The following is a 21,928-nucleotide window of genomic DNA, read 5'->3' as shown; positions in this document are numbered from 1 at the left end:
AGATCTTCAAAAACAAACATTAAGCTTCCCATGTGGAAGCAAACCTTAGCTCTTCCGGATGAGACACCCGCCCAACCCTGGAGCTGCCCCAGGATTGCCTCACTCCGGCGTCTCGGGAACCTCCCAGATGGCATCATCAAGCGGCCGCTCGCTCTTGACCCTTGCAGGCGACGAGTCTGTCGGTGTCCGGGGGGCAAAGGGAATCTGGGACGTTGGTGTGAAGATGGGTAGATCAGCCCGCTTCATCGGGCTCGGTGACCGGAGCGAGGCCGGATCAACGTGTTTCATCGGCGTGGGCGTCGTGTCCATGACTGGCGCCGCTTGCTTGGCCACGCTGGGCGTCGCTGTGTTTGGGGGAAGCCACGTGAGAGGCTCCTGTGGAGCGGCGATGTCCGGGGCAGGCCCTTCCGGCTGGTATTGGATAAAAACATCTGGAGTGGCAGTTTGAGGTTCGGGCGGAGGGCCCGTGGGTGTGTCCTGGCCACTTCTGGGGAGAGGTATCTCCTGTGGGAGACTGTCCTGGGAGACAATCTCATCTGAAGGGGTTGGTTGTTGGACCGCAATGGGGTCAGGGCTGGATGGCGGCAGAGGCGTGTTCCCTATAGCATCCCCAACTGGCTTTGGTGGCGAAGCTGTCAGTTCCTTCTTTGCACGCGCTTCCTTCTGCTGCTTCGTAACCAGCGTGATCTTTTTGAAGCCGGTGGTGATCTTGTCAAGCTCATCGCCAGACTTGGGCGGAGGTGCCTGTGTGTTCTGAGCTGGCTCGCTAGGGCTGGACGACTTGGGTTTTGATGCAGCTTTTGTAGCGGGAGCTGTGTTCTTGTTTGGCCGGGCGGTCTTGGGCGCATCCTTCTTTGCTTTGGGCGCCCTGGTCTTCTTGACGGCAAGTGGGCCTGCAGTAGTCGTCCTCACACTCATGGACGTGTCTGGTCTCTCAGTCATCGACGTCGCTGGTCGCTCATCCAACGGAGCAGGGTAGGCCGTAGCGCCATCAAGAGATTCAAGGATCGTTGATGCAGCACTAACGCGTCGTCCTTGTCTCGTTGGCGCCCGGTCATTAGGCTGTGGTGTATTGCTGCGTGATGCTCCCTGATGATGTTTGTCAGCAATCCAAGTAGGAAAACGGTGCCGATGTCGAGTGAAAGGTATGCCGTGGGATTGGTTTTGAACTTCACCAAATATGATACATACCTTTTCAGAAGCCGTGACCGAAGCACCAGCCACAGTCTTCCGCCTGTTCTTGCCCAGATCATCGTCTCCCTCGAAGTAACTCGTAGGCTTTCTCTCACGCAGACTCATCCTGGATGGCGCTGCAGCCGGCGGAGGCGCAGGCGCCGGAGTGCTTCTGCCACCCTCAGGCGGTACGATGCCTTCCAGAGCCATCTGCCGGTCTCGTCGGATCCGCGTAGCTTCAGCAGAAAGGTCTTCCGGCCCGCAACTCGTTGTCGTCCGATCCGTGGGCGTCAGCACCGCACAAAGCCCGTGAGCCGCGACATACCATGGCACCTCGGGGGGCGGGGGCGTAGGCGGCCTGGGAGGTGCAATTCCGTTCATTGATGCTTGCCGACGGAGTCGTGCGGCTTCGACCATCTTCGCGGTCGAGGACTGCGTTGGTGTGCAGTATGTTGGAAGTGGCCCGTTCCGAGCAGCTTTGACCTGCGGCGGAGATGTCATGACGCCGGTCTCCAGCAAATCTAGGTCCTCGGGACTCCACCAGATGGGATCGTAGGGGTGAGGTCGAGTCTTCAACTCCAGCGAGTTTCTTCTGTCGTGCGAGATCCCCGTTCTTTGATCCGTCGTGCCGTCAAGCCCATTTGATTCGCCCTTCGGTGTAGGCTCACTGCCAGCAAGACCACTGATATGACTGAGCACTCCGGAGGTCAATGCCCGATCGCTGTAGCCACCCTCAAGAACGCTGATAAGTCTACCATCGACACTTGTGCCCTGTTCCTCAGCGATCTTGGTGACATCCCGAGCGATGCGGGCATAAAAGCCAGTCGGCACATTCACAACATGACGCTGCATGCCGGCTCCCTCCCATTCACTCGCATCGAAGCCCGCCGACAGGAAAATTGCCGCCTTTGACGTCTGGTTTGCCATACGAAGCCTTTCCGTGTGCGCTTTCAAATATTTTCGGGCCTTTTCCAGCAAGACAGCGTACTTGTCCTCGTAAAGCGCCCAAAACTCGGCTTCCGTCTTCCAAGGCTCCAGGTGCACATTCCAAACGTGCTGGCCGTGCGCGTTGTCTATGCACAAGCTTGCATTCTTAACCTTCTCTTCGTCGCCCATCTCGCAAGGGTACGAGTTGATATCGTGGAGCGAGAAATACCCAATCGATGCCTTCTTCCAGTACGCCGCATTCTTCGCCAAGCCTACGCCCCTAGAGTTGTGCTGCCAGGCGATCTGCTGGCTTCCATCGCCGTGGTGGAGATCGAAATCGATGATTGCGGCATGGGTTAGGCCATGACCGAGAATACCATGCATGATCCCAACATGCACATTGTTGACCCAGCAGAAGCCCGACGGATATGATGCAGAGCAGTGGTGGCCCGGTGGCCGAACCGCGACAAACGCGCGCTTGGGACCGGAATCCGCAAAGACAGCGTCAACAGCGTCGCATACAGCCCCCAAAGAACCCTCCAACGCCTCCAGCGATTCCGAGCACAAATACAGATCCCCCTCGTGCAGCTTCTTAGGCTGCTCATGGTCCGGGCCGCGGTTCATCTCGGGGCGCTGCAGCTCCTTGCCGCCGGTCGCGAGCTTCGCCTCGGCCGAGTCGCACATGGTCTTGAGCTCCTCCATCCATTTGGTGCCGTGCACATTCGTGACCGCAGGAGACGTCAAAGACACACGGCGCTTCGACTTTTGTATCCGGAAAGGTATCGACTGTATGGCCGCCGGGCTCAGGCTCGGGTGTAGCACGTGCTCCCCTTCGGCGTGCCTCTCGCCGAGCAGCACATATGCTGCCGAAACCCCCAGGACACACGCCTTTATTCTCTCGGGCCGCTCGACAATGGTGCTCAGGGCGGAGCGCGACGTGCGCGGGCGAGCAAATCGGTGGCCGTAACACGAATCGTGGAGGATAACCAGCGTCTCGGCGGCGCGGTTCGACTCCTCGCCATGGAGAAGCTCGAGCTCTTTCGTGAAGTGCGTCCTCGCTATGGAGTTAGCAGACGGAGGAGGCGGCCGCGGGGGGTCGGGCGAGCTCATGGCGCGCGATGCGGTCGGGGACATGTTGGCGGAGCTGGAGCGTCGCAGAGGCGTGACGCCGTTGGCCGAGTGTAGCGAGTTCATGGATGCTTTTCGAAGCAGAGTCGGGGTCGCCGAGCGGGACTCGCGGCCATTTGAGGAAGGGCCGTTGTAGGGGCCGCGCGAGGCAGCCCTGACGCTGAGGGCGGAAGGCGATCGGTCGACAGCTGGTCTGTAGGGGGAGCCCGTGGCTCCTGGCGTTGGGTTTGGAGAACGAGGCGAGCGCGCGGGGACGGGCGAGTTCGAGGAGGGCGAAGTTGAGAGGGAAAGCTGGTGGAGAGACTGCAGCAGCTCGCCGTCCGAGTCCCTCATCTTGTTTGTTGAAATCCTCCTGCTGGGAGTGGCCTGGCCCTTTGGCGACGACATGGTGAACGAGGGGTCGTGTCGGCAGTCCTCGCCACACACGTCACCAGGCTGCGCGGGACAAAGTTGTTGGCGGCCCTTGGAAGGCTGCTGTCTCTGTATGCGACAAGACGACAAGACGGAGGAACGAGTGGTTTGAAAGTAAGGAATGAATTAGATTTGTGTTCCCCATTTGGGGACCTTATTTTGCGGTCACGAAAGACAAAGCCCGACTGGACTTATGCAAGATGTGCACATGTCATTTGGAGCATCGCTTGGTCAACTTTGGGGTCAAATCAAAACAAATAACACACCAGTAATAATAAGAAGCTTGGGCTCTTGGAGGGGCCGCGTGCCGACGTAAGACGCGTGAAATGAAGCTCACTGGCCCCACGTGACGGAGTATCTGGGCCCGGGGGCCCCCTGACAGCCAGTGGCCATCTGCGATCTATCCACTTACTTACATACATGCTGCACATAGCAGCGGCACAGTGCTGTACGTTATTAAGACCCCTGAGAAACAAGATCCACCGCACCATGTGGGAGTAGGGGCCTTAATTGCCTCATCGTACTCACCGCACACCGTTGATTGGGACTGCAGTACGTCGTCCGACAGACAAAAGGCCACTGCGTACTATTGTGGGCTGAAGCAGCTTGTGGCTTTGTATTCCTCGGTCACAGGGTGAAACAAGGAGCAGGCCTACCTGTCATGTTTGAGGGTTTTCTCACAAAGTCACAATGGATGAAAGAGACCAGCAGCATGTTCAGGTCCATCTCAATTGTTGCACAATGTGGGCCTGATACGGATCAGCTGCTTTGCTGCATCCTCTGCCTGGATACATACGTGCGTACACAGACCCAGACATGCAATATCGCTCAGTCAAATCAGTCACGAAACCGGCTTGAGCATGCGATGAAGCCTTGATATAATATATAATTGTATTTTATTGTATCATGGTAGTCTAAAAGAACCATCGCTATGAAGCCAACCATCCAGGCTTCCTTCCTACCCGCTCTGTAAGCCTTCACCGTCTGGCAGCACTGCCAATGGCTGCTTACCCAAATCTGCCCTCTTGTCGCACATAGAAACTCCGTCTATTTCTCCTCGCTATGCAATGATGCCGGAACCAAGATTCCCGCCCCCGTAATTCCTCCATCGTGACATGGACTGAGGAGAATACGGTATTTGTTCTTGCCGAACTCCAGCACGATGACCCTGTCGAGGAACGCCTGACAGTCTTTCAGGTAGTTCTGAAAAGCTGTGATACATCCCCCTGTGTATCCAACGACAAGCTCGCCCGGACTGTGTCTAGGAACTACGGAGTGCTTCTTCAGGGGCGGTGGCAGGTTTTCAGCTAAGGTGAGCAAGCCGATTGTATAAGCAGCCATGAGGCCTGCAGCCCGGACCTCGATGGCAACTGCTATGCGGTAGAGTGCCTCGGCGATCTCTGGTGTCCACTCAAGCTGTTCGTGAACGGAGAACTTCGTGTTCTCCTTCTCCACAATCGGGAACTCCCTCCGCAGTTGCTCCACCAGGGTGCCATTTTTATTGCTTTCAGGTTTGAAATGGCTGAGGAAGGTTGTGCTTAGGGCGAACGGCTCCCTGAGCTTGAGTGGAAGTTCGAAGATGTCATACCGCAGAACCTTTGTTAAGTATTCTTGAAATATGATGCGACCCAGCTCGCCGAGGTATCGACCAGACGTCATGTACTCCAGGGGTTGGAAGCCGGGCCTTTCGACGTTCATGTTTAGCAGTGTATCCCATTTGGTTATGATACCATGGCTGCTCAGGACAAGTTGTGTACCGTTGATGCTCCATTCGGTGTTCACGGCTATCTTCACGTCATTGCCAGCCTGTCCGGGTATGACGCTCACTGTCTTGGGCCGCTTGCTTTCCTTGAGGGTGCTGAGTTTCAAAGGTATTGTGGCATTGGTGCCGGTCCCGCAAATGAGGGACATGGCGGCGCTCTGGTTTGGCTTTGCCCGGAACTGGTAAATGAACGAGACGAGGCTTGCGACTGCGTCGTTCGCAATGGCTGCGACCCTGATACGCGGCAGGTTTGCACGGCGATGCTCTTCGTACCCCGCAAGTAAATAGGCTCCCAGGTCGACTTTGCAATCGAGCGCAAATCCTTTGCCCATGGGCATGAGGGTTGCCTCCTGCAGTGACTTCTGTTCCATGGGAAAGCTGAAAGTGACGCCCATGGGTAACTCGGTCTGAGGATCGAGGCCCCAGTCTGTGCAAGCCTGGCCGACGACGACTGATATGCATTCGCCGATGAAGTCGAAGAGGTTGTCTGGGTTCTGGTCCTTGAGCTGCTCGCCAATGGGCCATGATCGCTCCAGGAGCCGACGCAGCCGTGGGGACTGGAGTGCAAACGACGAGAATCCTCTCCCATTAACTGAAGCGCCCTCGTTGCTGGTCTCGCCAGCCCCACCGGCGAGCAGCTCTACAAAGCCGACTCTGAGATTCGTTCCTCCTCTGCAGCTCCTGGTCAGTACATGGCCCTGGGTCTTGTACAATCAAGAATGAGCTCACATGTCAATAGCAAGGTACCTGCGGTTGGGCAAACGGTCAGTCTTGACTGAATGAGAGTGGCGTGTCTGGAGTCGAGGGAACCCACCGGCCGCGATCGGCGCCGTCGACCCGCCGAAGGAGGGACTCGCTGATGGGCGTTGGCAAGAACTGGTTGTCTGACTTATTAGACAGTTGCAAGAACGTGTTGTACAACTCCCGCGAGAGCGAGAGAACAGTGTCGTCGGTTATGTGCAGAGGTCGGAGGAAGTCGTCCAACGACTGCTGCTGTGGTTCTTGTCCAGACGCCATGTTGGGTGTGTCTGCTGGAGAGGTGTAGAGATACGTATGCTCATAGCTCGCTGCTACTACGCCCCGAGGTCGAAAATACTTGGTGGAGTTGGAAGATGATGGATAAGAACAGAGAGTGAGTCACGCAAGATCAAATGAGTGAGTCGGTTGGGATACAAGAAGGAGTGTATGGGTGCTCATGACCTTGAAGTAACAACCCGACCATCTAGCATTCACTGTAGCCACGCACAGGAGAAGGCGCAACTGAGGTCATGCAGGCTCGTGAGGTGAGCCGCTGAACACATGCCCAGACGGACCTAGGTACCTGGTAAGCAGGCAGGAACGGCCCCTCTAATACCTGCTGGGCCCCCACCCCTGCCCCAAAAACACAGGACGTGCCTCTCCCGCCTCCACAGCAAACGACTCCACAAGGTGAGGGCGACCGTGACAACGTAACGTCGAGTCGCACGCGACCACACCACAGCCAACGTTTCGCTGGAAGGCCCGGATAATGCATATCGAGCTCTGTCTGATCCCCTGGATTGTTACACCTCGGCACCTGCCCCCTCTCCCAGTGTGGTCTTGACAGGGGGATAATCTTTTACCCTTCTCAATGCCAGGCTGCTATCAACCTTGGAACCCAGTGGAGCATGTGGCTAATGACATATGCCAGACGGTTCAGAAGTGTGAGTGGTCTATGCATTGTTGGTTTGTGAGCACCTTTGCAAGCGGCCTGGAGGGATCCTCCAAATGCTCAGGTGGCCTGCTGCTGTGCCCACCCAGCCTCCTTCAGGACGCGGCATTGCTACAAATAGAGCTGCAACCCGAGTCTTGTGCGATCTTCCCCACAGATTGTCTCACGCCAGCGATGGTGACAAGAATCTTCCACCGCAAAAAGTATTTCATCTAGCGTTGAAAGATTCCAGCGTTAAAAGTAGGGTGGTCTTAGATATAAGCTTAGCGCCCCCCCTCCCCCAAATCCTCGATCAAATACCCTAGCCCTGAATCACGTCAGTGGAGTCGAACACTTCACGATTGCTGATAGTCTAGCTGATAACTGACACACACATACAACGCACACTGGTCATGGCCACCTCGCCGACCGTCCCGTCCCTAGAATTCTGACAGGAGCCATCGCTGAATTTGCTGTCTTACACGTTCCAGAAAAGGCAGCACCCGCACCACAACCCAAGATGGACGAGAAGTACGCCAAGTACAAAACATTCCCCCCACGCCCGGCAGGTTCGCCGGTGCGGCCCCACGCGCGGAGGGCAGGGCGGTTCCGGCCCCTGTTGGCGCTGACGCTGGTCGTCATCTGCCTCTACGTGTACGCGAGGCCCTCGTCGGTGCTGAGCCCGCTGCCGGACATCTCGTCGCGCCTCTCCAGCACGCTGCAGGCGGCGGCCCCGGCCCCCGGCTCTGGCTCTGACGCGAATGCCGCCCTGGTGCCGCTCGAGGCGCATATCATGTCCAAGTGCCCGGACGCCAGGGACTGCCTGCAGAAGCTGGTCCTGCCCGCCATGGTGCGCGTCTTCGACAAGGTCAACTTCACCCTGTCCTTCATCGGCACGCCTACCGAGAACGACGGCGTCGCCTGCATGCATGGGCCCGAGGAGTGTGAGTCGGCATCCCCTCGCCCCCTCATCTAGATTGCGTGCTCGCCGGGGTTACACCCGGCCGAGTCTCGGACAGTTGAAAACTGACTGGACGTGTCCCGACTAGGTCTTGGTAACATCATGTTGCTCTGTGCCGAAGACCTGTATCCCGACCCGAAGACCTACCTTGGATTCTCCATGTGTCTGATCAAGGACTACCCACACATCCCGCAGAGGAGTCTCATCGAGGACTGCGCGCTGGAGCATGCCATTGACTTCAAGAAGCTGGACGAATGCGCGAGCAAGGACGACGGCGCCTGGGGAGTCGAGATGCTCCGTAACAGCGTCCGCCGATCTTCAGATGTAGGTCGTCACCGTGTCTGCGGAAGCTTATGTTGGAGACTTTCCTTAACTAACAGCATGGGTCCTAGGCCGGAGTTACCAAGAGCTGTACAGTACGCCTGGACGAGGATATCTACTGCATCCGGGACGGTGGAGAATGGGCAGACTGCCCGCACGGAGCGGAAGTCAACGACCTGGTGCTGGAGATTGAGAAGAAATACCGCGCTTGAGCGGCTCAAATATATCCGTCCACAGTTCGCTAGCCTCTCCAAGCGTGTAACCCAACGAGACCGAGTCCATGCCCTTCTCCTGGTCGTTGCCCATGCTCTTCAGATGCTCGATTATGCTCTCCAGCCCGATCGCCTTCCCCGTTGCCTGTGTCGCGCCGGCCTCGAGGGCCACGTGGACGATGTGGATGTGAAAATGGTAGTACGTTGGTTGGTAGTGGACATATAACTTCAACTGGTCGGACTCGATGTCAGGGTAGACCTTCTCGGTGGCCTCGATGAACTTGGCCTTCATGTGCTCGAGCCAAGGTATGTGCTTGACCTTGAGGTCTCGCAAGCTCCAGATGTCGCGGCGTTCCACTATGCCCAGCAAATGCAGAGCCTCTGTTGTCTTCCTATCCCAGTTCAGATCTGGCAGTAGGAGGAAGCCCTCGTCCCCAGCCTCACCGAGGGGCGTCCTGTAAATGACGTCCTCGACCTCCTTGCGTCCCTCGATGATGTTGAAGACCCAGTTCAGCCGGCCCTCGTCCCGTTTGGCCTGCATGTGCGGCCGGATCCTGTCCCTGTAGATCTCGGGTGTCTCGTTCACGAAGCGGACCCCTTGTTTGCTGTACTTCTTGATGTGTTGCTCCGTACACGGATATATCAAGTTGATCTTCAGGTCGGCAAAGTCATCATCGCTCTGTGCGTGGGCAAAGGCGCCGCTGCTGGCCATGTACCAGTGATAGATGTCATTGGCGCCTAAGTTCTTGAGCGTGCGGAGGCTGCCGGCAATCGATCCAAGGTAGTCATGGGAATTGGGGAAGGGCGCACGCTCCAGAACCAGTAAGGCTGGCTGGCCGTCAATGGTGCCGCAGAGCGAGGTCCTCCTGCCTGCTTGGTCTGGAGCAGAGGAGGTCCGGGGTCAGAGTTTCGGAAGACTTTCATTCAGTCCGGTGGAGAGAGATTGGTCGTCTTACCCTGGTTGAGCAAGCGCTCGAGCTTGAACCGGGGCACGAGGTCCTCGGGGGTCGACATTCTGGCTGGTGGGGATGAGGCTAGCCGTGGAAGGGTGGGTATCTCGATTAGGTATCTCGAGGCTGTCATCAAACATGCAAATTCTAGCCTTGGGCTGGAGAAATGGAACGGGAAGGGGATGGAGCTACCCCGCGGTGAACCCTTGGCACATGCTCCCACACTACTCGGGTGCGAGATACTGGAGCAGCCCCGCTGCCAGACCCCCGTTGAATGCGGGCATCTAGGTACAGTACAAAGGTACATAGCTGCCTGTAGCTCGCATAGCTCCTGGTCCGCCCGCAGGACCGCGTCTCGTCGTCGTGCCTTGCGCGACAGGCAACGCAACGAACAACGACTCGTCTCGAACAAGCGTTCGACTCTGAGGTGGTACAAGCACGCTGCTCCCGACTATGACACAAAAACCTGGGAGCTGCTGGTCAGGGCTAGGACTGCCGCCCTCTCAAGGCTGCCCACCTGGCTTTCTCGCCAGCTCGTTTGTATGCTCTCTCTCTTGCGATCCTGCTTCCCTCCGTCTCTACTCCCTCCCACCTTATCTCTTTCCCTTTCTCTCTACGTCTCCCGATTTCTCTCTTGTTCTCTCGCCTCTTGCGTTGCCTCGCTCCTGCGCAGGGCTCAGTTCTTCCCGATGTCGCATACGAGCAACCCGCTTCCTCCAGGCTCGGCTCGAGCCCCCATGAGTTATCGCATGGTTTCTTGGGACTCTGTGGACCAACAGGACTCGTCGCCTCTCTTCAGCCGTATTCCTGCCGAAATTCGTACTCTGATCTTCAAATTCACACTCGCTGAGTTTACTTTACCGGCACTGGACCGCCCCATCAGACACGACTTCTTTGCCCGTGATGACCATGAGAAGCTCGACGATGAGCCAGATATGGAAGGTGGTCTAGTTGGCCACGCAGGTGACCGGGAATCACACGAAAGTGGCGTCCAAACGCTCAATAACGAGGATGGTCCAGCGCCAGCGGTCCAGGGACTTCCAGCTTCCGCCCTTGTCCGTCTCCAAGAGTTACTCTCCAGCTGGGACTGGTTCCGGCCTGGCTACACAGGGCAGCGGAAAATTCATACAGACTTGCTCAGGACTTGTCGACGCGTCTACCTGGAGACCTACTATCTTCCATCGCAAGGGAGCAAGATTTTCTACAACGCAAGAGGGCCAAGATGGTGCCCACAGTCCCCAAGTCAATATGTCTCTGTACTTGCCCCGGGAGCCGCTCGACACATTCAAAACCTGCAAATATTCCCGCAGATGTGGTGGCTCGAGCGAGACCTCGTGGATATAGTGACTGGCATATTCAGTGCCAACTCACGTCGTCACGGACCCCATTTGGTGCCGGTAAGCAACCCACGACTGCAGCCGACAATTCACCCACCTTTCCGTGGTCCTCTACCTGTTGCTCCGCACATACGGCCTCTTCAACTTCCTCCTGTCAGCGCCTATCCTCCAGGCTTTGTAGGGTCGTCGCTTTGGACGGAGTTCCCACCAATACGGGATCCTCCAGAAGCCGAACGAATCCGCCCCTGGCGCCTAACAGAGCACATCACCAGTCTCCGCATATATCTGCGCCGCACAGATTGGTGGAACTGGGAGGGAAACGCGCCACTGGTCATCAGCCCCTTCAACTCAAGTCCGGATCGGCCCACGCATCAACAGATGCAGCAAAGCATGCGTGCTTTACAGAATGCCGACCGAATGCTGGCGCCGCACCTGCGGTCCTCGTCGCCGAGCACAATCCCACATTGGAGCTGCTGGGGTCTCCTCTTCCTGCGGATGCCCAAGCTCAAGACCCTGACTATCGAATTCGAGACGTCGGAGGACAAGAAGAGCGAGATGGATACCATCGTGAGCTGGGCCCACCAGCACTGGCGATTTCCCGTGCTACGGCGGTTATCTGGTGACGATCGCGACCCGTACACATTTGATCACCTCCAAAGATGTCACAATCAGCGCCCGGTCGACCTCTCGCCATGGTCACAGGACCTGGACGTCTTGTCTGCGGCGGACGAGCCGGTGCAGAAAACCAGCTGGCGCGGCCTGCCCCATCACTTTGCCGGGCAGTGCCCTACCTGCAGCACCCGATGGAACAATCAAAGTGGGACGGCTGACTGTGCGGAGTGCACAAAAATGCATAAGCTGAAGGGTCTCAAGAAGGGCCCGCAGCTGCTCGTGTGGACAGTGAATTGGAAGCGGAAGGTGCCTCCTAGGGACCCAGAGCCGGAAACGAATGCCGCCGGTGAAAGTAGCCGGGAGCCAGGCGGACAGGCTCCGCCGTGGAGGGCGCCTGATGGACGACAGGACGGCGCGGGGCCCAGCAGTCCGGCGGGCACGGAGAGCCATGTGTTGGAAATGCTCCCCGAGGACGCGCAGTACCGTACCCGTCGCCGAAGGGAGCTGGACGAGCTAATGAGTAGGGAGGTGACATTCTAGCCGGTGCTTTGCACCCTTGGTTTCTCAAAGACTCTTTACCTGCGATACCCTTTACTTTTCTGAATGCCATAATGCGTGGAGGAGGCCCTACCCATGGAAAAAGGGGAAAACGCCTCTACCCCGGCTTGAGGGGAGAGCTCGGCACTGAAGTTAAAACAAAACGACAAAGAACAAGGCGAATACCATTTGGGTTGAACAATCCGCTACGAAGTATTGTGTCTAGTTATGTCCTTACTTGACCAATAGCATCTACCGGTAGGGTCAATGCCGGCGTCATCACATGCGAATATTCTGGCACGCGCCTACCGTCTCTGGTAGAAAAGCAGGCGAGGCGGTGCTCAGGGTATCTGCGTTATTTTCATAGGGACCATTTTTTGTCTGATTGCGACTTTTGGGCTTCTCATTCATGAAAATAGTGCTGTTATATCCCCACAATGCCCCCTTGCCATGCCGACCATTTCAGGCCATATGCAGTCATTCAAATGTTCTCCGGCGCCTTGGCAGTATCCAAAAAGTGACGTCCTCGCTATGTGCAACAATGTGTGCTTGAGTGATCAGAACTTTTCCCATATGAGCTGTTCCAGCTCACTAGCAGTCCCTATGTTCGACCTCCCCGTGGTCGCGCGACAGTTCGCTCATCATAAATTGAGACCAACCACTCAACCCATCCGATCAAACTCCAGCAGTCTGCAAAAACTCTCTGTGGGGGTTTTGAGCCAATGGGATTTCATACTCCCTATTGGTTCGCCCACCTGATTGTACGAGGATTACCTCCACCTCAGTCCAAAGTAGGGGTCTCTCGTGTGTTCATTATTCTCTGATAGGCCGACAGCGATTTCCAGCCAGCCTCACGCTCCTGGAGACACGGTTTTGAGCGCGCCCATCGCTCTTGTTGACCGATACTGTAATTTTGGTGGCTCCCTCTCGCCTTCATCACTCCCATCATCAACTTCCAACATCCCGCCAGATCCTCCAAATGGGCTCGGTTCTGGATCCGGTGCGAGTCTGTTGCCATCGAAGCCTCCGCTAATAACCCTTCCAGCCTCGCCACTGCCTCTCCCAGCAGTCGGATTTGCAGATGCAAGGCTGGCGCCCCGTCTCATACTCTGCGGGCGGTAGCTCCTGGCTCGAATCGGCGCCTCGCTGAGCTTGGCCTTGAGGGAGTCGTCACGATCCAGGATGCGCTGTATTTCGTTCTCCGCCGATGTCTTGGTCCCACCGAGCCGATCCTTGATATTGACGACCTCGTCGCTGCAGTCGCCATCCCTCAGGAACTGGTGCGCCGCGTGCTCGCACATGGATTGGACGGACTCGAGGCTCTTATCCAGGTCATCGAAGACATCGGGCTGCTGAGGGTCCCCGAGGCCCAGTCCAAAAGAGGAGAATGAGGAATAACCACCACCGAGCTTGGGTCGCGCGGCAGGTACAGAGCTGGGCTTGAGGGGTTGCGATGGAAGCTTATGGCCATTGCCATTGCCATAACCATTTGTGGCCATCGATGCGCGCGCGTGGGGCGACCGACTAGGACTGATGGTGGGCGATGACCCGTTCTTCATGTTCTGATCTGGTGTGCTTTGAGTAGCATCTGCCTGAGCCTCCACCTTTCCGCCGAGCAGGTCCACTCTCATCCCGCCGGTTATTGCAGGTGACATGTCCTTGGGACTCGCCAGCTGTGGCGGATCGAGATCCATACTCGTACTCCCATTGCAGGAAGGCTCTTCTTCTGATGCCGACGAGCCGTCGTCCGGCACCTCTAGCTCCGCCATCTTCTTGATTTGGGCGACCTTGGCGGCCATCTTGGCCTTGCGCATCAGGTTACGGCTCGCACTCACGAACTTGACCAGCTCCTCGAAGAAGGATTGCACGTAGCTATCATAGTACACCAAGACGAGATTGCGGTTGCGATACTTGCTGGGCGTGGCACCCTCAGCCGAAAGCATCGACTCAGCGGCGGCAGCGCGTTTCTTGCTCAGTTGCGTCCTCCGAAGCGTCGCCCGCGCTTGAGCCGTGGCAAGTGCGATGACCTGGTTTGTCTGTCCTTCGACAGCAGTATGGCTCAAAGGTGGTTTCCCATTGCTCGAGTCCTGGTCTTTGTGCGGCCTGTCAACGCCGCCCCTGGATGCCACGGACGCTCGCCGTGCCTCGTGCGCGGCATTCTTGTTCTCCACTACCCTGACCAAGGCCGGCGAGTCGGGATGTGCCTCCCCGTCATCGTTGGGCTTGAGCGACTGGGTGGAGCCGCGGTTCCGCACGGATTTGGTTGACTGTGGGCGGCCATTGGGGTCCAGGCAGCCTGAGGAGTGCTGCTCTGCGACCTCGGCCAGGTCGATCTGCCTCTGTTCTATCTGGCTGCTAAGCTCGTCGAGCCGCTTGGCCCAGTCAGGGCAGTGCTCCTTGAGGTTGGTCAGGGCCTCGATGGCGAGCTGTATATCCTCAGGGACGGCCGAGGCATGGGGACTCCGCCATGAAGACGGGCCCGGCGCAAAGACAGTTGAGGCTGGAATGCTGGGCGGCGAGTTGCGGCCGCTAGGTTTCCAAGACCTAACCAGCCGCCGACGGAGGAGTAGAGCTGTTCAGAGCGCTCGGGTGCGACGTAGGAGAGCGAAGACTGGCTGACGGGGGAGCAGGACTGGCCCAGACTCGATCGAAGGTGGGACGGGGGCCGGTCCACGATATTATGTGATGCCGATCGAGATGGCGTTCAAGGGCGTAGTCCACCACCATGTACCGCAGATCGGAGAGGCGACCGGCGTTGAGCAGCTCAGGGTCATACGGCGTCCTTGGAGCCAGGTCAGTCAAGTGATGCTGAGAGCTTGTGCCGACGGGTGGTTGGGCTGGGCTGGGTTGGGCAACAAGCAGCCAGCCAACATCGACTATAGGGTCGACGTCAAGCGAGGAGCTCAGCCGGCGGGGAATCTGTGCAGAGTAGCAAGGCGGAGCGGATCTGTCATTGAGTTTCCAGCGAATGGCCCACGTCCGCGGGCGGAACGGGGAGGTTCAATTGAAGTGGAAGGCGTTAGGACGGGTGCTGCATGTATGTATGTATGTATGTATGTATCGAGACGAATGGGCCCTGAGTCTCGAGTCGAGTCGAATCAAGTCGATCCAGTTCAGTTCAATTCAATTCATCAAAGAGCTACCTCGCAGTAGGGCGGCATGGATGGATGGTCGTGTGTCTGTGTGTAGTCTATGAGCCAGGAAGAGAAGGGCAATGGGGTGCAAGGGTTGGGCAGGCCAGGTAGTTCCTGGTTGACATTCCATCCAAGGCGTCAAGGTCAGGGAGCCAACGGAAGCTTGAACGCGAGTTGGATGGAGGGGAGTGGTGTGAGTGGAGAGAAGCAGGTGGGCAGTTGGCAGGCCGGGGGTCTTTGATGAGGGAGGATGGCTGGATGGATCCATGGGTTGGGACACATTGGAGGGAGGGGTCGGAGCCAACTGGGAGCTCTGTCCCAGAGAGCGTGTCCTGGCAGCCGTCATCAACCTCCAGGCAGCAGTATTCCGCCCCCACCAACTTGACTTGACTTGCCCGTCACGTGCCCGTGTGCAGCCCTGCCATGGAATAGATTGATTGCAAATCATGTCGTCAGCGTGTTTTGTTTGTTTCCGAGTCGCAAGCCTCGTCGCGTGGATTGGCCCTGAATGGCGCTGCTGGCCATGGTGCTGGTGTCATTGAGAGCTCGTCGTCGTTTGTCTGTACGTGCATGTGCGTTGCGGTACAGGGCTGACAGACACGACGTTGGATTGAGATGGATCCAGCTTGGACCACCGTATCTCCCAGTGACAGTGCAGTAGGCTAAGCTCTCAACACTCATTCAACACCTAGCCACAAACACCAGTCGGTGTTGGTGTTCCAGAGCCGAGCAAATACTCCCGTACTCGGTAGACTATTATTATATTACACTAGAAGCCGATAGTTCCCAGCCCCTGCGATGAAATCGGATCGATGGTGGCTGGCCCCGGTCCACCACCAAAGCCAGCTGCGCTTTGCTGGACGATGTACCGCAGTATCCAGACTTCTAGGTATCTGATAGGCACGCATGGGGGAGGTAGACTACTTTTATACATACATGCATACGCACAAAAGTCTGAGCTCGGAGCCGCCGGGGCCCCAAGCTCGCGATTCGTTGCACATTGAGCTGCACTGCATGCGCAGGCGGGATTGTCCAAGGAAGCCAGTCCCCGCCTTTGGACGCGCGGAATTTGACTTGCATGCATGCCATCGTGCTGTAGCATCGAATTGACGGGCCGTTGACCTCCTGTGCCGCCAGCGCCTTGCCCAGTGGTCTCGCTCGGCATGCGGCAGTTGATCCAGCCCCCATCCCACCACCAAATAAGCAGGTCCGACGGCCGTTCGTAATGGCTTGACAATTGCTATATTAGACTATGGCTGCGAGATCCGGATGGATATGGACAGCCCCAGCCCCGCCGAGAGAGAAGGAGGGGGGTGTTCGAGCTTTGAGGCTTGAAGGGAGAAAAAAAGAGAAAATGTGACGCTGTGAGGACACCTCCCGGGTGTCGCTGTTGCGACCTGGTGGCGCATCGAGTCCAACCTTCCACATCTGCTTTGGGGATGTTTCGTCGAGCTGGTGGGACTCGGACCAAAGTTTAAAAATCACTTTTTTTTTCTTTTTTGCATTTCAATGCTGCCACAGGCCGCATTGAACCGTGAACATGAGGCCCGCGCTTTTCGATTCGCCGCCTTACGAGACGGAGACGGAGAGGAGACGCGGTGGTTGTGTCCGTCACTGCGCAGCGCCCCCCTCCCCCGGTCTTGCTGTATCTCGGTTGCTAGTAATCGCTGCCCATGTCTGTTCGCCGCAAACTTTCCTGGTTTCATCACGCACAACCCTCGCATTTCCAAGACTCAACAGGAAGCCTGACCCGGGCCGGGGTGACGCCTGTTCGCGCACGACTGCGAATCGTCCTGTCCCTCGAACGATGGCTGCTGCCAGCTTCTTTTTTTGTTCTGGGCCCCGACGCCGACGTCGAGCCTAATCAATTAATACCGTCGTCGAACCTGATCCGCGCCAAGGACAGTAGACTACTGTGCTGTATTTCATTTTCCCCGTCCCCACTAAAGTGACAGGCATGACACGTGGGATGAGGTGTGGGGGCCGGGGCCAGAGTGGATCGTGGAACTGTTCCACCCGTTCCACCTGTTCGCCGTGAGAAGGGACTGGAGATTGCTTGCTTGGCCGGTGAGGCACGACCTTCCTGTCCGGTCCCAGAAGGACATCCTCGCGACGTCACTGGCAACACCCAGGAGTCGGACAACCGCTACTGTGCAACATCTGACAGAACTGCACATGCATAATGCTTCGAGTCGCCTCCTCGCCCAGGAGCAACTCTTTGGTCCCGATTCGGGACGGGCAGCCCAAATGGGGGTGGACGGTGAATCACAGCTCCGGCCGGGACGACTTCTCTCTGGTTGATGAGACCCTTGAAGTGCCTATCTTGCTGGGGTGCCGGGATGCTGTGACGGGGTATGTCACATGCAATGCTCGAGTATCCATACTCTTACGCACGAAGCAACTCGTCCCAAGGTCGCGTACCCACTTACAAGGCTTCTTATTCGTAATTTTAAAGAAGAAATGAAAAGCGCCTCCGTCCTACATGTCAAGCTCAGATCCGAACTGCTTCAAGACCCCCTTCTCGGCCGTGCCCCAGTCCACGCCCTTTAGCTTTCCGGCCTTGTCGGCCTCGTGGCCAGACAGCACGTTCCAGAGCTCGTCGACGACCGACGTCCGGACGCGCGGCCAGGGGTGCAGCATCAACGCCCCCAGCCTCTTCCTCGCCTCCGCCACGGCTTCTCGTCTCTTCTGCCCCAGGGTGTCGGTCGCCATCGGTACTAGCCCGCCGGGATCATTGCCAATGTTCGCGATGCCCCCATACACCTTGACGCAGGCGATGAGCTTCCGCACGTTGCCGGTCTTGTAGCTTGCCTTCTGGGACTGGAGGCAGAGGCTCTTGAAGTCAACCGTCTTGGTCCTCTGGTACAGGCCCACGGAAAGGAGAAACGCAATGATCTCCAGCGTCGGCACTATAACCCTGTCCTGGCCCTGGCGGGCCTTCATGTTCCGATAGAGTGAAGCACACACGCGGTCGAGATTCTCCTGGCTCCCACCGCAGTATTCGCAGAGCGCGGAGCGGCTGGCTATCACGAGGTCCTCATTGCCTGTGTCTGCCGAGGTCACGTACCCAGCCAGGAGCTGGTCCATCCACTCATCAGGTCCCGGACCGTTGTCGACGCGGAATGCTTCATGTAGCCAATGTTCGTGGGTTGTGAGGTCAAGAAGGAAGTAGAAGTAGTCCTGGGACGAGCAGCTACGCTTCCTCAATTCCGTTGATGAGCTGCGCCACAGTCAATCTCCTTTCACGTCCTAATATAAGACTGGGGGTGCGACGTACTCTGAACAGAGGGCCAGAGCCAGCGTTGACTGGGCCTCTGGTCTCACCTTGTCAAGCTTCTCAGAACCCAATCGCACGATGGGCAACAAAAGGCTAGAAGCTGCCGAGTGACAGGCCTTTTCCGCTGGCCTTGTCTCTGGGTCCGCCATCAACGCCCACAAATGCTTGGTTGCCTGTATTGCGTGCAAACGAGCATGAGATCCCACGTCACCTCTCGCATCCGTCGTATAGTCCTCGAGTGCCTCTGATATTATCCGAAGCAATGTTTGTACATTATACCTCAGCGCGTCACCTTCAACAAGGCTCTCAAGTATCCACACCCGCACATCGACAGTTGTGTCCTTTGCCCAGCATTGGAGTAGAGTTCTAGGAATTGTGTCCGAGGTTGTGTTCCTCGCCTCTTCATGTGACAACGACACAACTGCATGTGATCTTGTCAGGGCGAACAAGTGTCCTCTGATATTCCCAGCTCGCGGTCCGTTCAGCACAAGATTGGCCCAACTTTCGATGAGTCCATCGCGTTGGACAGGCTTCAAAAAGAGCAGTAACACGACTGCAGCCTCAGAGGCCGCACGGACCACTACCTCTTCTGTCCTAACAAGACAATCATTCAAAATTCTGGGCACAATGTCGTTGACCCAAGCAGGTGGGGAGTCCTTCGAATTAGAACATTCCGCCAGCCGCGATACAGCAGTGCTTGTGGCACTTGTTCTTAACGATGGCAAGAGGCAAGATCCAGACACCAGATCTGCCGGAGTGATGGCATCAAGGCCGAGATACGATGCTTGGAAAACCGGGAACGAGGAGGTGAATAGTCGGGATGCTGACTCTGCGATGAGGTCTGGGCGTCGGAAGGTCGTAGCACCAATGAAGTTGAAGCTGGACTCCAGTTCAGACAGCATCCTCTCGATTAACGGTGCTAATTGTTGCTGATGACCTTGGGCCCTGCTGTATGCAACCATCTCTGGCAGTCGATCCATGACTGAGGCCAAGGCTAGCAGGAGGCCGTGTCGTTCCTCAACTTGGCGCGGTTGTAGTGTTTGGATGGACAATGCTATATTGTCAAAAAATGTGGATATGACTTCCGAGCTGCTCGAAGTCATCCGTGCCAGCTCGGCTGTGATCATACCATATGACACTCCTGCATATCTCCGAACACGATCGTTCGCGTCACCTAGACCTCGCCAGCCGAGGACAGCCTCGAGGATTGCCACTCCATACTGTGAATGTAGCTTCGTGGCGCCCAGGGCAACATCTTGCATCGCTCTCGATCTTAATGCCACAGCATGGTAGTCAACTGTCTGTACAATCGCGATGCCCTGTTCCACAGTATCAGGATGCCTACCAATGAGCTCCTGTAATGCAGCCGAGGAGCCACGCCTGATATTTCCCGCAGGGTCCAGGCAAGCCGTGACTACCAAATGAGTGGCGAGCATCTGCAAAATAGAGCCACTGTCACTTTCACGGTTGTCTCCTTCGAAGAGCTCTTGATTGACTGCAAGAAGTTCCTCCGTGGAGTAACGTCTTGCGAGAGCCCAGACGCCGAAACAAGCTGCATCGCGAACATTAGCGCCGACAGAGACTCCCGATGCGCTCCGCTGCTCGAACGAGAGACCAAGCAGCAGGGCTTGCACGATCTTCCCAAGGCTCTCCGGGGGTGGCGAACGCCGATACAAGAGATAAGACAGGGTGAGCATGAGGCCATGCCACTCAAGAGGATCCACTGAAGTCAAGTCTTTCTTCGGTGGCTGCCAACTCGGTGCGTTCGAACCTGATGCCTGATCGGCCACCCGAACATGTTCCTCTAGCGCTTGCAGAACAACCGCCGCGACTTGTGAGGCCATTTCATTGGGCAAATTGAGGGTGATGGCTCCCAAGGCTTTGCTCGCTGCGAATCTGACAGGCGTGTCTTTATCGGACAAGCTCCTCAGAAGGTACCGCACAGTGGTTTCGACAAGCTGGATTCCTGAGAGGTCTCGGCTCTCTCTTGTCAACTTCGACACAGAAATCGAGCGCATGACCTTGATGACCGTCTTCTTTGCCACCGCAGACGAGTTGATAATGTTAGAAGTACTATCATCGCTCCACATCGTAGCATTGACGGTGTAGAAGACTTTTGATGAGTACTTCTCCACCTCAGATGCGTCGGCAGATGACAGGACTCCTGCCAGAAAAGCAAGCACTCCGATGAAGGTGTAAGGATTCTGGTTGGTTGCTTGTTTCAAACCATCATTGCTCGCAGAATCATTGTCCTCTAGGCTCGGATGCAACGAGAAGAGAGCCCAGTCGATGAGAGCGTGTAGGATACCGAGCTCCTGCATGTCCCGGCGCATGGCCATCCTCACAAGGAGCGTTTTTGCGGCATCCCTTTCTTTGCCTGGTGAGGCAATGTACTTAGCTGCTAATGGAAGGATGCGCACAGTGATGCTGGGAGGATTGAATGGCCAGAGGAAACCCGGGACGCCTGCCAAGTCGACATCATGCATGTAGACCGAGGATATTGTTGCTAGGTCGAATGGTGCAAGCATGAGATGAGACAGCCAAAGCAGTACGATGTATCGTTCCTCCCAGGTCCATTGAAGCGCATCGCTATTGGAGCCCAGGTTCCTCTCTGACTCCTCGATGGCGGACAGGAGGAGCTCAAGATACCGGGTCTCAACATTAAGGAAGTTCACGATGACCTTCTCACCGCGGATCTTGCAGAAGGTGTAGATCAGCTTGCAAATTGCCGTCGGAAACGGCATCAGCAATGAGGATGTACTGGAAGCTCCTTTGATGTGTTTTCGCCGGGTCTGCTGGTATTCCAGGAAGGCCTCGGCGAGCACAGGAAGCCACTTGGGCAGATGTGGGTCAAGGAGCTGAGGCAATTCTTGGAATGGGTCGAGCAGCTATCTCAAGCCGTCAACACAAAAATAGACCAAAGGGTGGCATTGTTTACATACATTTGACACAAGATGCGACACCTCACGTGCACGCACGCGATAGCGGACACGGCCAGATCCATCTGCCTTCCGCAAGAAGGGCCTGAGGCGAGCGTCAAATTCGGCAATGAGGTCTTTTGAGACGGTCTGCAGCTTGATGTCCAAGTCTTCCTCGGGGGCGTCTTCCATTTTGATATGCTTGACCGCGGCGGCAAAGTCCCTGGGCCCAACAATCCTGTTTACGGGAGTGGTTCAGTTGGTGAAGGTGGGTGAGACGGCACGCTAGTCCGAGCGTGACTTCCCACGATGTGAACTGCTGTCTGCTAGGATTTTGCGATGCTCTGATCGCTGCCGAAGTTTGTGGCTAGACGGTAACAACTGGCAACAAACACTTCAGGCTGCTGGTGATCCTGGCTGTCAAAAGGGCCGTATCAGGGCATGAATGTGCACGTAAATCTCCAGGCCTGGCACCTTGCTGTTCGGGTCTCTGCTCAAACCCTTCCCTTCAGGGTCTGTACCCCACCGCGGCCGCTTTCCAGGGAAAGTGTTGGGGGGGGGGGGTCAACGCAAGTGTGAGCATTTCGATTCTGTCTTAC

At 56.7% G+C, this 21,928-nt stretch overlaps 7 protein-coding genes across 7 annotated transcripts; 2 read left to right on the top strand and 5 right to left on the bottom strand.

Annotated features, from left to right (window-relative positions):
- Positions 1-99: 99 nt before the first annotated feature.
- On the bottom strand, positions 100-3,615 carry INS49_000454 (uncharacterized protein; the record flags this gene model as incomplete). Its single annotated transcript, XM_043161292.1, has 2 exons — positions 100-1,089; positions 1,192-3,615. The coding sequence occupies 2 exons, from the start codon at positions 3,613-3,615 to the stop codon at positions 100-102; spliced, it is 3,414 nt and encodes a 1,137-aa protein (XP_043029798.1).
- A 1,071-nt stretch (positions 3,616-4,686) lies between these two features.
- On the bottom strand, positions 4,687-6,418 carry INS49_000453 (uncharacterized protein; the record flags this gene model as incomplete). Its single annotated transcript, XM_043161291.1, has 3 exons — positions 4,687-6,073; positions 6,131-6,148; positions 6,216-6,418. The coding sequence occupies 3 exons, from the start codon at positions 6,416-6,418 to the stop codon at positions 4,687-4,689; spliced, it is 1,608 nt and encodes a 535-aa protein (XP_043029797.1).
- Positions 6,419-7,590: 1,172 nt separating this feature from the next.
- INS49_000452 (uncharacterized protein) lies at positions 7,591-8,423 on the top strand (the record flags this gene model as incomplete). The annotated part of the gene is made up of 3 exons (XM_043161290.1): positions 7,591-8,014; positions 8,120-8,355; positions 8,412-8,423. The coding sequence occupies 3 exons, from the start codon at positions 7,591-7,593 to the stop codon at positions 8,421-8,423; spliced, it is 672 nt and encodes a 223-aa protein (XP_043029796.1).
- A 97-nt stretch (positions 8,424-8,520) lies between these two features.
- Positions 8,521-9,578, bottom strand: INS49_000451 (uncharacterized protein; the record flags this gene model as incomplete). The annotated part of the gene is made up of 2 exons (XM_043161289.1): positions 8,521-9,443; positions 9,521-9,578. The coding sequence occupies 2 exons, from the start codon at positions 9,576-9,578 to the stop codon at positions 8,521-8,523; spliced, it is 981 nt and encodes a 326-aa protein (XP_043029795.1).
- Positions 9,579-10,251: 673 nt separating this feature from the next.
- On the top strand, positions 10,252-12,003 carry INS49_000450 (uncharacterized protein; the record flags this gene model as incomplete). The annotated part of the gene is made up of 1 exon (XM_043161288.1): positions 10,252-12,003. The coding sequence occupies one exon, from the start codon at positions 10,252-10,254 to the stop codon at positions 12,001-12,003; it is 1,752 nt and encodes a 583-aa protein (XP_043029794.1).
- An 848-nt stretch (positions 12,004-12,851) lies between these two features.
- Positions 12,852-15,161, bottom strand: INS49_000449 (uncharacterized protein; the record flags this gene model as incomplete). The annotated part of the gene is made up of 2 exons (XM_043161287.1): positions 12,852-14,426; positions 15,144-15,161. The coding sequence occupies 2 exons, from the start codon at positions 15,159-15,161 to the stop codon at positions 12,852-12,854; spliced, it is 1,593 nt and encodes a 530-aa protein (XP_043029793.1).
- Positions 15,162-17,612: 2,451 nt separating this feature from the next.
- On the bottom strand, positions 17,613-21,521 carry INS49_000448 (uncharacterized protein; the record flags this gene model as incomplete). Its single annotated transcript, XM_043161286.1, has 4 exons — positions 17,613-18,354; positions 18,412-18,448; positions 20,183-21,299; positions 21,354-21,521. The coding sequence occupies 4 exons, from the start codon at positions 21,519-21,521 to the stop codon at positions 17,613-17,615; spliced, it is 2,064 nt and encodes a 687-aa protein (XP_043029792.1).
- Between the last annotated feature and the right edge of the window lie 407 nt (positions 21,522-21,928).

The sequence above is a fragment of the Diaporthe citri genome (assembly GCF_014595645.1).
Source record: "Diaporthe citri strain NFHF-8-4 chromosome Unknown scaffold_1, whole genome shotgun sequence".
Taxonomy (NCBI): domain Eukaryota; kingdom Fungi; phylum Ascomycota; class Sordariomycetes; order Diaporthales; family Diaporthaceae; genus Diaporthe; species Diaporthe citri.
This window is presented reverse-complemented; position numbering and strand designations above follow the sequence as displayed.